Raw genomic sequence first — 15624 nt, forward strand, 5'->3', positions numbered from 1 at the left:
CAACTCTCCTCCCAACACTCCCCCCAGATCTCCCCCTAACTCTCCCCCCAACGCCCCACCCCGGAGGCCAGACAAGCCCCGCACGACTGACCGCCCGGACCACTACGGCCCAAACATCTGTGAAGGAAACTTCGACGCGGTCACCATGCTCAGGGGAGAGATGTTTGTGTTCAAGGTGAGGACCTCAGACTGCCCCCACACACACATGAGATGAGTTGATTCAGTCTCAGTGCTGCTGCTAGGGACTGATGCTCTTGGATGGCTGCATGTCCTACCTACTGTCACTAGCTGGCTACCACCCGGTTACTCTGCCATGCACCTTAGAGGCTGCTGCCCTATGTACATACTGAAGTCTTGGAATACGGGTCACTTTAATAATGATTACATACTGTTTAATCCACTTCATATGTATATACTGTATTCTAGTCAAGGCCTATGCTATTTAACTACTGCTGTACATATACTATTCTTCAGATATACTACATATTCTACCCACATACTGTCTATATGATCTATACATCCCATTACATATATATATATATATTTATACTCCAGACTCCGATATTGCTCGTCCTAATATTTCGATATTTCTTAATTCCATTCTTTAACTTTTTAGATTTGTGTGTATTGTTGGATATTACTGCGCTGTTGGAGCTAGGCACACAAGACAGAAGAATTTCGCTACAGCCGCAATAGCATCTGCTAAATATGTGACCAATAAAATGTGATTAGATTTGATGTAGTAGGTAATTTGATCAAAGGCTGCTCGTATTGCAGCCAGTGGGCGTGATAACCATGATGCTGTCTGTCTGTGTCTCTCACTAGTGCAGTAAAAGCTGCTATCCCCAGGTTAGGAGCATCTGGAGAGCCTTATGGGAAGGTGGATCGGGGCCTGGGTTCAATTGGGCCCTAAGCAAGCTGTAAAACCCCAGAGCCGTTCCATTTTATGACATGGAGCCCCGTAAAGAGGAGAGGAGCAGCACTCTCTAGGTCTCAGATGTGCCTTAACAACTGCAGGACCAACCAGTCCAGGGTTGCGGAGATGGCTCTCATTTGAACCATTTGTTAGGCCATTTGCCGACAGCTGGAGAGAATTTCACTGTTTATGCTTCAGTTGATGTGGTCAACACTTCTCTTTTGTATGAAAAGAGCCGGTGCTTGACTTGGGCAGGAGCTCGCCGGAGCTGAGTACCGGCACCTAAAATGTTCTGCTGCTTGAGCTCCTGCACTACTTATAGAATATTAGCTCAAAAGTATTGTGGAGCTCCTGCACCTACATGTAAATATAAACAATACCCAAAATGAGTGCCGGCACCTATTTCAGTCCAAGTCAAGCACTGAAAAAAGCCACTTTCACACTACTGCGCTTGGGAGTTGGATGTCTCTTTTTTCCACATTTGCCATGACTTCAGTTGTCTGTCTCTCTCACCAACTGTCTCTGTGGGAGAGGGCCGAGGAGGTGTGTACTGCAGGCAGCATAGAGTTGAAGGGGTGTGACGATATGAGAGCAGGGGGAAAAGAGTCATCTTTGACAGTGCTGTGCCCTTTTGTCATCAGGCTGTATTTGAAGTACACATGCATTAGCTTACGATCGACTGTAACGTCACAAAGCCATCTCCTGCTAATGCCCTCAGCCTATTTTAGGAAAGGTACCGTCAAGCCCAGACTGTCTCTGACGTTGAGTAGTGTTCATAGTAAATAATATCTAGTCAGTTCTCTTTTCTCTTGTGCTCCAGTGAGGCTCCACGGTCAGTACATTTGACTAGTGGGGCTGGGCTTTTTTTCAGAATCGTAATTACACTTCTGTTATCCTCTTCTCTTCCTGCCTCTCCGTGTTCACAGAAGATTGGAGTAGATTGGATGCAGGGCAGGTCTGCTTTAAATTATGTTCTGTTCACTAACAGGCTTCAAGGACAAAGACAAGAGCTGCTGCCAGGAAGATGCAACTCTTAGCTTTTACCATTAATGCTGACAGCCAATGCTATTAACTTACCGCTAATGAATGAGCGTGCAGATCTGTGAGGTCATTTCTGGAAAGCACTCCTAGTCCTACACTGAGAGGACGATATCCCTCTTGTACCGTTTCAGACATGTTTTGTGCTGACTTAAAACAAACAGAACAGTTCAACCAGTTGAACTACTTTATATAAGTCCAACTCGTAAAAACGCTCCTCGTGCAACATGCAGCAAGCCCAAACCAGGTCCTACAGTAATTGGACATGCGATCTGCTCAGTGCTGTGGTCGTGGGTATTAATAGCCTTCAAGCATTAGTTATTTCATTGTCCATTCTGGCAGGCTTGTCATGTAGTGCAGGCATTCGGATGCGCTTGGGATCCCGACCACCCAGCCAGCAGCAGGCTTCTCCTGAACCCCAAACGCTGCTGGAACAGAGCCTGTGTTAAAGCCAGGTGACAGAGAGAGTACGGGCTAGCAGCTGTTTCCCTCACCTTTTAAATGGGACTTTAATGTGCCCTCTCTTTCTCTTTCTATAGACGGGACCCTACCCTCTCTTTTAGACACAGCAGAGTGTGCCATGGTGGTGAAATGAAAAGGGGGGAGTGTGTGGCGTGGAGAAGGGTACGGGGGGTTAATGGATGTTGAGGACGGGGGGCTGGGTGTTAGAACAGATGATTTCAATTTAGAGGCCCTTGGCTGCGTTCCTGGGTCTGGTTTAGATATTAGACAGGTCTGAAGTCATCTCAAGGTCTGGGCCTGAGCCAAGGAGATGGAGGGAATGTGATGGTCAAGCTCGGACGCCCACCGCACCATGTGACTAGGGACTTACTGAGGACACACTGACAGAGAGAGAGAGAGAGAGAGTGAGCGCCTGTGTGCATGTGTGCGGGGATGTTTATGTAGTGTATGTGTACGTTACTTAAGTATTTCTCCTATTGATTGATCCAAACTGTTGAACGTGGCTGTGAAGACTTCCTCCTCCAGGCAATGTGCTGAACAGGCTCTGATAGAGAGGGGATGTTCAGGAACTACCAGGCACGTGGCCCATCATGTTTGGCACTCTCTGTTCCTCTCTCCCATATGGCTCTACAATTTATGGATTGCATGATGGTACTAAACTGCTGATACTCAGAGCTGCGTCCATATCTGGTGTGAAGGCAGCAGCTCCCAGCTAGGTCTGGAGCTCCAGAGAGCCATGTCACAGGCAGGCAGGGTCACAGGTTAGAGGTCATCCTGAGCATTAGAGCCCCAGTGGATATGCCATCTAACGGCTCTCCCCGCTCTTTTCTGACAGGGTCGCTGGTTCTGGAGGGTGCGGAGGAACAGGGTCCTGGACAACTACCCAATGCCCATTGGTCACTTCTGGAGGGGACTGCCTGGGGACATTGATGCAGCCTACGAGAGACACGATGGGAAATTTGTCTTCTTTAAAGGTATTTGTACTCTCCTAATCATTGTACCGCACGTGCAGGCACACGTAAGACTATAGGCAGGCGCGCAGGCAGGCGCACAAGCGCACGCACACGTGCACACGCAGTCAGTCATTGTTGTTTTCGAAATGAGGGTTTAACAGAAGAGAAATAGTTCAACTCAGAGGACTGGAACTGTGTTTGTTTATGTGCAGCAATCACAAAACAACTGAACGCTTTGGTTACACTAAAATAGATTCACAAACATTGTTTCAGTCCTTTGTGTGTATTTTCTTTTCACGCTAGTGTGCCTTGGAGCCAAAACCTAAAGCTGTTTGTATTTTCCACATTACAATTTAATTACTGTTGAGTAGTGTGTAAACATTGCTAATTCCACATTAACACTTATTTTTGCAGACAATAAGTGTTCCTTGATCGCCACATTCACTTTAGCTTGGAGCCCCAAATGCACTGTAACCCCGGACAGTATATTATGGATAAACGGTCTTTGAGTTTTGTGCTGAAATGCAATCGGATTGGGCTAGACATGAGATCTCCGTGGTGGCAGTGAATGCTCATTGGCTCGAGCTGTAATCCTCCCCAGTTCCTCATTCGGTCACAACTATCTCTTTCCTCCCTGCACCGTAGCCATAGAAACCGTCCCATGCCCACTAACATTTAGGTTTTAACTTTCATTTAGATAATTTTCCCTCATTACATTGACATAAAAAGAGCGTTCGCTGCTTTGTTTTCTCCCAGACTTCATTGCAGCTTTCTATTGATTTCCCCCCCCCCCCACCTCCTCCCCAATTGTTAAACCACACATGTAATAATATCCTTAGGAGAACCAACACAATATGATTTGTATGTAGAGGTTATTATAGATCCCCCTGGCATCTCTTTGTTCCATGAATTTTGTAACCAGAAACAGTGAAAGAGAGATGGAGGTAGTGAAACCGCTTTTTGGGGATACATTTGAGCTGTAGTTCTTTAAGACAGCTGGCTCGCCCTAAAGAAAGTCTCCAGGGCAAATGATGTCATTGGCAAGCCCTTCTGAAATGTGGATGACAGCCATAGGAAAGAAACTAAGGGAGCAGAAAGTTGGCCTGCAACATCTGGCAGATGTGAGTGAGAGAGTTGCATCAGCCGTTTGTTTCCAGATGCTGACTGCAAAGGTTTTGTTTTCAGTGAAAAACTGGGCCAGGAGAACAGAAAGCAGGGCATGCGGATGGTGCCTCTGTGTCTAACATACTGTAAAACAATAAAATAAAAAAAACTTGCCATGTCCTCAACATTTCCACTCGAACCACTTCAAATGCGTTATGTCTAACCAAAGCTGTGCATAAACGTTATTTCACCCTCTATAATGTCCGTTATTGGCGCACGCTAGCCAGCAAATAAACAAGACTGTAATGTAATGGCGGGTTAACAGTTTCCATAGCGATCTCCAGGTTGATGAGTGGTAGTTGTTGGCAAGGGAAGGTCCCTATGCAATGCTCCACAAAGGACCATTAACCATGAATGCCTTTCTCCTTCCCTCCTGAATTATTATGTCCCACCCAATATCTGTCCTCCCATCTCCTTGATGTATATGTTCCCCCACATCACTGTGCTTCTCCTCTCCTCCCCCTCCTCTCCTCCACCTGTAGGGAATAAGTACTGGCTGTTCAGGGAGGCAAACCTGGAGCCTGGTTACCCGCAGGAGCTGACAGACTACGGCAGGGACATCCCCTATGACAAGATAGAGACAGCCATCTGGTGGGAACCATCAGGTTTCACATACTTCTTCAAAGGAGACTGGTAAGGAAGGGACTCTCCTAGTTATCTGTTAATTGTTGCCCTTTTTCCACGTTGACAGATGGGAGTTTCCGTCATGTGTTCACTACTGTAAATTGTCTTCTATTGTTTTGGCTTTGGAATATGTTTTTGCACGATTACGATTGCATAATCTCTTGGTATGTAAGGATGTGGCGTCATCTCTTTTGTGCTGACTGCTTTGGCTTAGAAGGCACATACACCCTGAGTTCTATATGAATGCCTGATTTAACATACGCGCTGTATAGGGGTTTAACATACTGTTATTCTCTCCCTCTCGTCTCTAGGTACTGGCGCTTTAACGAACAGTCCCGTGCGGTCGACAAGGACTACCCCAAGCCAATCAGTGTGTGGGGCTCTGCGGTCCCGTCCTCTCCCAAGGGGGCTTTCCTCAGCGATGATGGAGGTGAGAGAGGCGTGAGGGTGGCCAGGAAAATGGCAGTAATGAACACTGAACAAAGGAGAAGGGTGGGTCTGGTCAATAAGAGAGAGAGAGGGGGCTTCGTGTAGGCAATATGAGCTGAGTAGGGAAAAAAGTGACATCATCTTGAAAGGATGAATAAAAATACAACTTTTTTTGGGGCTGTCTATCTTTTCCCCCAGAACTGTTCTGTATTTACTGTCTCACTCAATGCCGTGGATAAGTATTTGATTATCATAACAGTGTATTTAGTACTTAACATCCTGCCCCTGTCTTCCCCTCCCAGCTTATACATATTTCTACAAGGGATCCAAATACTGGAAGTTTGACAACCACCGGATGAAGAGTGAGCCGGGCTACCCTAAATCCATCCTGAGGGACTTCATGGGCTGCAGCGTGGACCTGGACCCAGACAGAGACGGGGACACCGACACAGGCCGCAAGGTCCCCGACGTGGATCGCCCGCCCTTCAACCCTGACGCAGGCCGGGACAAGGAGAAGGACAAGGAGCGGGACAAGGATCGAGACCGCACCAACGATGTAGACTATAAGGACGAGAGAGAAGAGGAGACCAACGAGGTGGACGTGGTGCTGAAGATCGACGAGAGCGAGACGCGCACTATGAACATCATCATGGTGACAGTACCCCTGGTCCTGGTGCTGTGCATCCTGGGACTGATCTACGCCATCATCAACACACTGAAGAGGAAAGGAGCTCCCAAACTGCTGGTCCACTGCAAACGCTCCATGCAGGACTGGGTGTGACCTCTGACCCACTTAATTACCCCCCCCACATGAATCCTACCCTCGTTCCTCTATCTTCTCATCCAAAACATGGTAGTAGAGACATAAGTGCAAATACATACACACACATGCACACACACTCATACACACACACTCACACACACACACAGCAAATATGAACACATACTCCTAACTCGTCCCCCTCCCATGGTGCTCTCCCCAATGAGTTGTCTGTAGTCTATTTATATCAGAAAGTTTGCACATTGTTTTTTTTTTTGTTTGGTTCATATTGTGTGTGAGTAATTTTTTTTCTTCTAAACCAGGAAGTGTCTGCATTATTCTCTCTCTCTCCGCCCCGTTACAGGGGGTTTCTCTGAGATAACTTCCATCTGGTTCTTGGATTAACCTTTGAAAGGGAAACAGAGACAAAACAGAGCGATAGAGAGAGACTGCAGCGCAGAATGGAGTGAAGGAGGTTTGATTCTGTGAAAAGCAGAGAGCCCCCCCTCCCACTCCTCCTCCCTCCCTCCCTCCCATCTCCTCCCTCACTCAGGACTCCTTCAGCTGAAGCAGGCCTACTGCAGGTCAGGTATCAACAGGAGAGAGAACAGTGTAAACAGTGTCACTTTTGAACTGCAACTCACCCAATGCCTTTTATTACTACACCTTCCATGTTGAACAGCCACTAACTGAACTTTTGGTTTTCTCATCTGTTTTTAATTCAAGGGCACCATGGATGATATTGGAAATGTTGTCCATACTTTATAGACAACTTTCACAAACGTTTGGGTTATTCAACCAAACACGGTCCCGTGGTGCCTTTTTCATTTCCAACCTTGTTTCGGTCCTATTAAACCGTGGCAATGAGAGTTTGAGTTGTTATGATAGGGAAGGGTTGGGAAAGAAAGGTGCTTCTTTCCCCAAAAATGTAAGACAAAGGCAATTCACTGTGAAATGACTTTGTGTGGGACTTGGGGGAGCAGTTGAGGTACTGAGGTAGGAGAGAGACAGGGGGTATTGAATGAATATCCACTGGGCAAAAACTGGTTGAATCAATGTTGTTTCCACGTCATTTCAATGTGATGATGTTGAATCAATGTGGAAAACTGATTGGATTTGCAAAAAGTTATCAACGTAAGGGAATCTAATTTTCCAACCAAACTTTTAACCTAAATCCAATCCAGCTAGCACATTGGGAATGAAGCCATACGTTTTTTAAACGTTCTGAGAATGGAAGTGAAAATTTTGCCTGTTCTGGGAACGTTCATTTTGAGGTTGCTGGGAGGTTGTGAGAACGTTTTACTATGGTTCCCTGAAAGTTTTCCTGTGGTTTTATTAATGTTCTGAGAATGGAAATGATAGGTTATTTGAAGGTAATTAATGGGAATAATACTTGTAATACCACTGCTAGCTTAGGTTAACTGTTTTGAACTCCAAGCACAGATAGGACACATGTTAATTCATCAGCTTAGGAACTTATGATCTTCTGCTCTCTATCCATGGAATTAGTCCATTGATGCTGAGAACAGTGTATATGTTTGTAAATAACATTCTTAGAACGTTCTTTGAACATTACCAATGTTTTCTTGTGGTTTTTATGGAACCTTTTCTTAATGTTTCTGAGAACATGACTTTAAATAGAACCATGAGAAAACCTGTAGAAAAAGTCCTTCAGAAGTAACAAAATTCCCACAGAAGAACTTTATTTCGTAACGTACTCTGATCGTTCTGAGAACATGGCTTTAAATAGAACCATGAGGAAACCTATAGAAAATGTTATGATGCGGTACTGAAATTCCAACCTAAGAAACATATGGTACTCAGAAAGCTGTGTGCTAGCTGGGTACCCTGCACCATTCCCAGAACATTGTGAGAAGGTTGTATGCAAAATAACCATAGGACAACCACGCTCTCACCAAGCTCTAAGAAACATATGGTTCTCAGAACATTATGTGCTAGCTGGGAATGACATGCTGAAATGTTTTGTTGATTTCATGTCGAATTGAAGTTAGTTGACAACTCAACCAAAATGAAATCAAAACTAGAGTTTGAAATAACGTCTGTGCCCAGTGGGTAAGAGATTGACTAATGCTTTTAATCTGAGAAATATTTGGAACAAATGATACCTCCACTGAAATGTATTAATAAATATAATTCAAGTAATGCACCACACAATGAGCCCTCTCTCTGTAATACCGTCTCCCCTAGATTTAAATAGATTGGAGGGCCTCTCTCTCTCTTGCCCTCTCTCTCGCTGAGCTTGTTCTAGAGAGTTAGTCCTCTGAACATACAGCTAATCCTCTCATTTAAAAACAGCAGGTGTTTTAAAATATTGTTCACCCCCAGCCTCGAGTCTTAAGCCTTCTCTGTACCAAAAACAGGCTTCTTTTCATTTTCTGAGAGGTCCAAACAGAGACAGACTTTACCAGAGAGGGAGAAGGGGAACAAGAGAGGGCGTGAGAGGCTAGAGATCTACTAACGGAGTTCAGAAACAGAAGGTTCAAAGACAGAAACCTTATCTGTTAAGTATTTGGGAAGGCTTACGGTCTGTTCCTGGATTGTGTTACCCAGATGTTGGTGATTGTTGGAAGGGGGTTGGGAAGGCTGCAGGGCAGGCTGCGTGAGAGACCAGAGGTCCCTTCCTACAGCTGAGTAGGGCAGTAGGGGGAGTGAGAGAGAGGAGCTCACTGGGGACTCTTATTGGCACTGTGTCATGCTGTATGACCCACATTCACTAGCTCCAGAGAAGGAACGGTGGAGTCTATTCTGATACCAAAGGGAAATAGTAGCATGCCGTGTATGTGACTTCTTTATTTCTCACATTGTTATGTTTTCCCTATGCTCTTCTCTTCGACCACTAAGGCCCATGTACAGTACGCATACGTCTAGTAGATTTGCTAGCAGCCCTCTAAAGATACTGAGAAAGGATTTGCTGTAAAGTATAGAAGTCATTTTATACTCGTATACTTGACAGGTTTCACTGTTTACCATCTGTCAAACAGTAGTTGGGATGAGCATGTCTGTCTGAGGCGTTTAGGGGGGGTAGGTGTACAGAGGATGAGTGAGATGCTCCCATAATACCACTGAGATGAGGGATGGCCAGTTAAAAGGGCTATTATAAATATTCTTGACAGCAGAGAGGAATCACAGTCATGAGACGTCCTGCGTGTGTCAGTGATGGATCCCGCTCGATGGGGTTGCTAGGAGACCGCCTCCGTCCCATTGCCCTCTCATTGTGCTGCGAGGTTGAGAGGGGAGCTAATCAGAGGTAAAAGCCTTCCCTCTCTCTTCTCCCCCCTGCATCCCCCACCGGTCCCCATCCACCCACCCATCCTGTCCAAATCAATGGAGAAGTCACCATCAGCAGGCCTAGAAGGTATCTGGACACACTCAAAAAATGCTCACTCATTGTCTGAGACACAGTCCATGCCTTACTCGCTCTCTCTTTATCTGGGATAGCTAGTATCTTTGTGCCTGTATGGAGTAGACTATCTCTGCGAGTCCCAGACCTTAGTGGCCTATGTGGCTCTTTGTGTTCCTAGTATGTCTATCTCTTAGTGTGGATTTATTTTACAACTGTTTCTCGGTGTGTCTGAAGACGTCTCCCCAATAAGACACTGTAGTCCCCAACGATGCCTGAACTAGCTCAAGCAGATGCAACAGAAGTGTGGGAAATTTCACAAAGGATATGCCTGCTTGAAGTAAACTAGAGCCTTTATAAGAGCACTCTGGGATTGAGTCCAAGACTGCTTTGTTTTGTTTAACTTTTTTTTTTTCCTCATGAGAATTGTTTTGGAACACTAAAAGCAATGCAAAATACAGTTATGAAAAATACAGTATTGAAAAATACAGTTCTGAAATATTATGTCAGGGAATGATTGAGGTATCAACACTCTGTGTGTATGTGTTTTGTGTGAGTATGTATATTTTCGAGTGCTATTGCTCTGTAGTCTCCTTATAGCCTTATAGTATAACTACTTCCTCTCGCTCTCTCTCTGTTGAACACCACTCTACTCTTCTGCGCTGGTCTGGTCTTCTCTGAAGCCCATCTAGGCCCAGCCTTGGCCCCAGGGGGACTGTAACAATGGGCTCTCCCACAAAGTGCAGCATTGTCCTCTATGCTGTCATTGCTCCAGCCCAGAAGGAAGGCAGGCTGAGCCCTAGGCCAGGATCGGGAAGCTTCCTTCCTCCCACAATCCCACTCTGTCCCAACCCCACCGCTCTGTCAGGGAGGGAGCAGAGCAACCAAGGCAGTCTGATGTTTTATATCCAAGATAGAGAGGAACACAGCAGACTGTTCATTCTATATATTCCGTTAGTTGTTGTTTGTGGCCAGTGCATTTCACAGGCATCCTGCACAGTTGCTTCATATCATGTCTCACAGTTAACCACTAGCTTGACAAAATTGTTTTGTTATTCAATGCAAACAACAACCACACAGGATGCCAAACTGATCTTTGTAGAGAGAAAGAGAGATATGTTAGAAAGATGACATGGAAGACATGTCAAGAGAAAGGGGTTCGGTTTGATCCTCGCTTTTGATTTCTCAATCCTCTGTTTGATGTTTGTCAGACCCAGAGGTTGGTGGGAAGATGATCGATGCGCTTCGATTGAGTCTTGATGCTTCAGCTCCAGACACACTCAGTGGGTGTGCATCCCTATCCCAGAGCGCATCTCACCTTACTCACTCAGCTGAGCCTGATCAACTGAAACCACATGCTATTAACTCTCAACTGACTTACAGGAGACTGCTCCTCCCAGATCCTTGGAAAACCAGGCAACTAAAAGCCTACCAGGCTATGGCAGCGCAGCGTTACATCTTACAAATGTTTTAAAAACTTCACAGAAATGTTGTGTGAAAGTTACTACCCGGGTAATGCTTCAGTGAGTTCGTTTTTTTTTAAAACCTCACCACGCCTATTAACATCGATGGGATGAAAATAAAAAGTTCATTTGTCTGTATGATTATCATGATTATTTGTAATATTAATTTAGAATTTTTCTTTGAACGCCGTATGATTCTTTTTGTACTTTTAATAACATTCCGTATGTGTTTTTATTTTATTTTGCTGTAGAAAGTGAAGATTTTATACATTTGTGTTGTGTGTTCACCTCTTGTTGAGTGTGTTGACTATCCATGCTGGACATGTACACAATAAAATGCTCTAAAAACAAAGAAGTCTACTAGTCTAAAGCGATACTGCATTTTATGAACTATCCCAAATGACCTACTCATGATGCGACTTTGTGCTTTGATGCTTGGCACTGCACCAATACAGAAGCTGTGGGACCATGATTTATTTTGTCCACCATAATGTAAGATTCCCAATTGAGGACTTCAGTAAACAAACAAACTGTATCCTGACAATGGTCCCACCACTTCTTCAAACTCTCCCTGATCTAAGATCACAGTCCATGGCCAGGGCCACACTTCCGCTTTCTCAGGAACCATGGACCATGGGAAACTGGGAGGGAGATTTGGCAGCAACAGCCCCAAATACTACAGAGATGAGAGGAAGCAAGTACAGTAGTTTGGTCAGAGCAGGTGCCCTTCTATACAGTAGTAACCTACAGTTGAAGTCGGAAGTTTACATACACTTAGGTAGGAGTCATTAAAACTTGTTTTTTAACCACTCAACAAGTTTCTTGTTAACAAACTATAGTTTTGGCAAGTCGGTTAGGACATCTACTTTGTGCATGACACAAGTAATTTTTCCAACAATTGTTTACAGACAGATTATTTCACTTATAATTCACTGTATCACAATTCCAGTGTGTCAGATGTTTACATACACTAAGTTGACTGTGTCTTTAAACAGCTTGGAAAATTCCAGAAAATGATGTCATAGCTTTAGAAGCTTCTGATAGGCTAATTGACATAATTTATGTCAATTGGAGGTGTACCTGTGGATGTATTTCAAGGCCTACCTTCAAACTCAGTGCCTCTTTGCTTGACATCATGGGAAAATCAAAAGAAATCAGCAAAGACCTCAGAAAAAAATTATAGACCTCCACAAGTCTGGTTCATCCTTGGGAGCAATTTCCAAACGCCTGAAGGTACCACGTTCATCTGTACAAGCAATAGTACGCAAGTATAAACACCATGGGACCACGCAGCCGTCATACCGCTCAGGAAGGAGACACGTTCTGCCTCCTGGAGATGAACATACTTTGGTACGAAAAGTGCAGATCAATCCCAGAACAACAGCAAAGGACCTTGTGAAGATGCTGGAGGAAACCGGTACAAAAAATTCTATATCCACAGCAAAATGAGTCCTATATCGACATGGCCTGAAAGGCCACTCAGCAAGGAAGAAGCCACAGCTCCAAAACCGCCATAAAAAAGCCAGACTACGGTTTGCAACTGCACATGGGGACAAAGATGGTACTTTTTGGAGAAATGTCCTCTGGTCTGATGAAGAAAAATTGAACTGTTTGGCCATAATGACCATCGTTATGTTTGGAGGAAAAAGGGGGAGGCTTGCAAGCCGAAGAACACCATCCCAACCGTGAAGCACGGGGGTGGCAGCATCATGTTGTAGGGGTGCTTTGCTGCATGAGGGACTGGTGCACTTCATAAAATAGATGGCATCATGAGGTAGGGAAATTATGTGGATATATTGAGGCAACATCTCAAGACATTAGTCAGGAAGTTAAAACTTGGTCGCAAATGGGTCTTCCAAATGGACAATGACCCCAAGCATACTTCCAAAGTTGTGTCAAAATGGCTTAAGGACAACAAATTGGAGTGGCCATCACAAAGTCCTGACCTCAACCCTATAGAAAATCTGTGGGCAGAACTGAAAAAGCGTGTGCGTGTCACGTCCTGGCCAGTAAAAGGGGTTATTTGTCATTGTAGTTGATCAGGGCGTGGCAGGGGGTGTTTGTTTTGTGTGGTTGGGTATTGTGGGTTTAGGTATTGTGGGTTTAGGCTCCTTGTATTCTTCCTCCAGTGCGTCTGCCCAGTCCAGTCCATCCTGTTCCTGCTCTCCACACTAGCCTTGAGGTGCGTGTTACTAGTCTGGCGCCTCCAAAGCCAGCCCCACGCATCAGGCCTTCAGTGCGCCTGCCCAGCCCAGTACGTCCTGTTCCTGCTCCTCACACTAGCCCTGTAGTGCGTGTTACTAGTCTGGCGCTTCTAAAGCCAACCCCACGCATCAGGCCTCCAGTGCGTCTGCCCAGTCCGGTACGTCCTGTTCCTGCTCCTCGCACTAGCCCTGTGGTGCGTGTTACTAGTCTGGCGCCTCCAAAGCCAGTCCCACGCATCAGGCCTCCAGTGAGCCTGCCCAGCCCAGTATGTCCTGTTTCTGCTCCTCACACTAGCCCTGTGTTGTGGGTTACTAGTCTGGTGCCTCCTAAGCCAGCCCCACGCATCAGGCCTCCAGTGTGCAGTCCCAGTCCAGAGCTTCCGGCGACAGTTCCCCGTCTAGAGCTTCCGGCGACAGTTCCCCGTCCAGAGCTTCCGGCGACGTTCCCCGTCCAGAGCTTCCGGCGACAGTCCCCCGTCCAGAGCTTCCGGCGACAGTCCCCCGTCCAGAGCTTCCGGCGACAGTCCCCCGTCCAGAGCTTCCGGCGACAGTTCCCCGTCCAGAGCTTCCGGCGACAGTTCCCCGTCCAGAGCTTCCGGCGACAGTTCCCCGTCCAGAGCTTCCGGCGACAGTTCCCCGTCCAGAGCTTCCGGCGACAGTTCCCCGTCCAGAGCTTCCGGCGACAGTTCCCCGTCCAGAGCTTCCGGCGACAGTCCCTCGTCCAGAGCTTCCGGCCGACAGTCCCCCGTCCAGAGCTTCCGGCCGACAGTTCCCCGTCCAGAGCTTCCGGCGACAGTTCCCCGTCCAGAGCTTCCGGCGACAGTTCCCCGTCCAGAGCTTCCGGCGACAGTCCTCCGTCCAGAGCTTCCGGCCGACAGTCCCCCGTCCAGAGCTTCCGGCCGACAGTTCCCCGTCCAGAGCTTCCGGCGACAGTTCCCCGTCCAGAGCTTCCGGCGACAGTTCCCCGTCCAGAGCTTCCGGCGACAGTTCCCCGTCCAGAGCTTCCGGCGACAGTTCCCCGTCCAGAGCTTCCGGCGACAGTTCCCCGTCCAGAGCTTCCGGCGACAGTTCCCCGTCTAGAGCTTCCGGCGACAGTTCCCCGTCCAGAGCTTCCGGCGACAGTTCCCCGTCCAGAGCTTCCGGCGACAGTTCCCCGTCCAGTGCTTCCGGCGACAGCCTACAGTCCGGAACCGACAGAGACGGCCTACAGTCCAGAACCGACAGAGACGATCTACAGTCCAGAACCTGCAGAGACGGCCTACAGTCCGGAGCCTGCAGAGACGCTCCTCAGCCCTGAGCCTCCAGCGACGCTCCTCAGCCAGGAGCCTCCAGCGACGCCCCTCAGCCAGGGGCCTCCAGCGACGCCTCTCAGTCCGGGGCCTCCAGCGACGCCTCTCAGCCCGGGGCTTCCAGCGACGCCTCTCAGCCCAGAGTCTGCTGAACAGGAGCTACGGCCAGAGCCAGAGCCACCTCCATGGTGGGAGGATTGGGGGGGGGGTAAACCGTCGTTGACAGTGGCCACCCTCCCTTCCCTCCCTTTAGGTTTGGGGTTGTTTTTGTGGGTTTTGTTTTGAGGTGCATTCGGGGTCTGCACCTTTGGGGGGGGGAGGGTACTGTCACGTCCTGGCCAGTAAAAGGGGTTATTTGTTATTGTAGTTGGTCAGGGCGTGGCAGGGGGTGTTTGTTTTGTGTGGTTGGGTATTGTGGGTTTAGGTTCTATTTCTTATTTCTATGTTTATCTAGCTTTTCTAGTTCTATGTGAGTTTTGTCAATGACCTCCAATTAGAGGCAGCTGGTTGTTGTCTCTAATTGGAGGCCATATTTAGTTGTGTTTGTTTTCACTAGGTTTTGTGGGTGGTTGTTTCTAGTATAGTTTATGCACCTTACTGGACTGTTTTCGTCGTTGGTTTTGTATTGATTAAGTGTTTTCTTTAATAAGAGGATGAGCACTTTACCTGCTGCGTTTTGGTCCCCCTTCAACGACGAGTGTTACAGTGCGAGCAATCATGTTATGGGTATGCTTGTAATTGTTAAGGACTTGGGAGTTTTTTAGGATAAAAAATAAACATGGAGCTAAGCACAGGCAAAGTCCTTGAGGAAAACCTGATTCAGTTTGCTTTCCACAAAACACTGGGAGCTGAATTCACCTTTCAGCAGGACAATGGCCTAAAACACAATGTAATTAATACTCAGTGAGAACAAGGTGTAGATTCACGCGCAGAGCACGGCAGGTGTTTATTTCGCCTCCGC

At 46.9% G+C, this 15624-nt stretch overlaps 1 protein-coding gene across 1 annotated transcript in view; it reads left to right on the forward strand.

Annotated features, from left to right (window-relative positions):
• The window catches only part of LOC115202958 (matrix metalloproteinase-15), a 23103-nt gene extending 11578 nt beyond the window's left edge, over window positions 1–11525 (forward strand). Inside the window, exons 7-11 of the mRNA XM_029767167.1 lie at window positions 67–175; window positions 3252–3390; window positions 5016–5166; window positions 5469–5587; window positions 5889–11525. Of these exons, the coding sequence (XP_029623027.1) occupies window positions 67–175; window positions 3252–3390; window positions 5016–5166; window positions 5469–5587; window positions 5889–6367 (997 nt within the window). The 3' untranslated portion in view covers window positions 6368–11525. The remainder of the gene's footprint in view (window positions 1–66; window positions 176–3251; window positions 3391–5015; window positions 5167–5468; window positions 5588–5888) is intronic.
• Window positions 11526–15624: the final 4099 nt, after the last annotated feature.

This window comes from Salmo trutta, chromosome 12 (assembly GCF_901001165.1).
Source record: "Salmo trutta chromosome 12, fSalTru1.1, whole genome shotgun sequence".
In the NCBI taxonomy this organism is placed as follows: Eukaryota; Metazoa; Chordata; class Actinopteri; order Salmoniformes; family Salmonidae; genus Salmo; species Salmo trutta.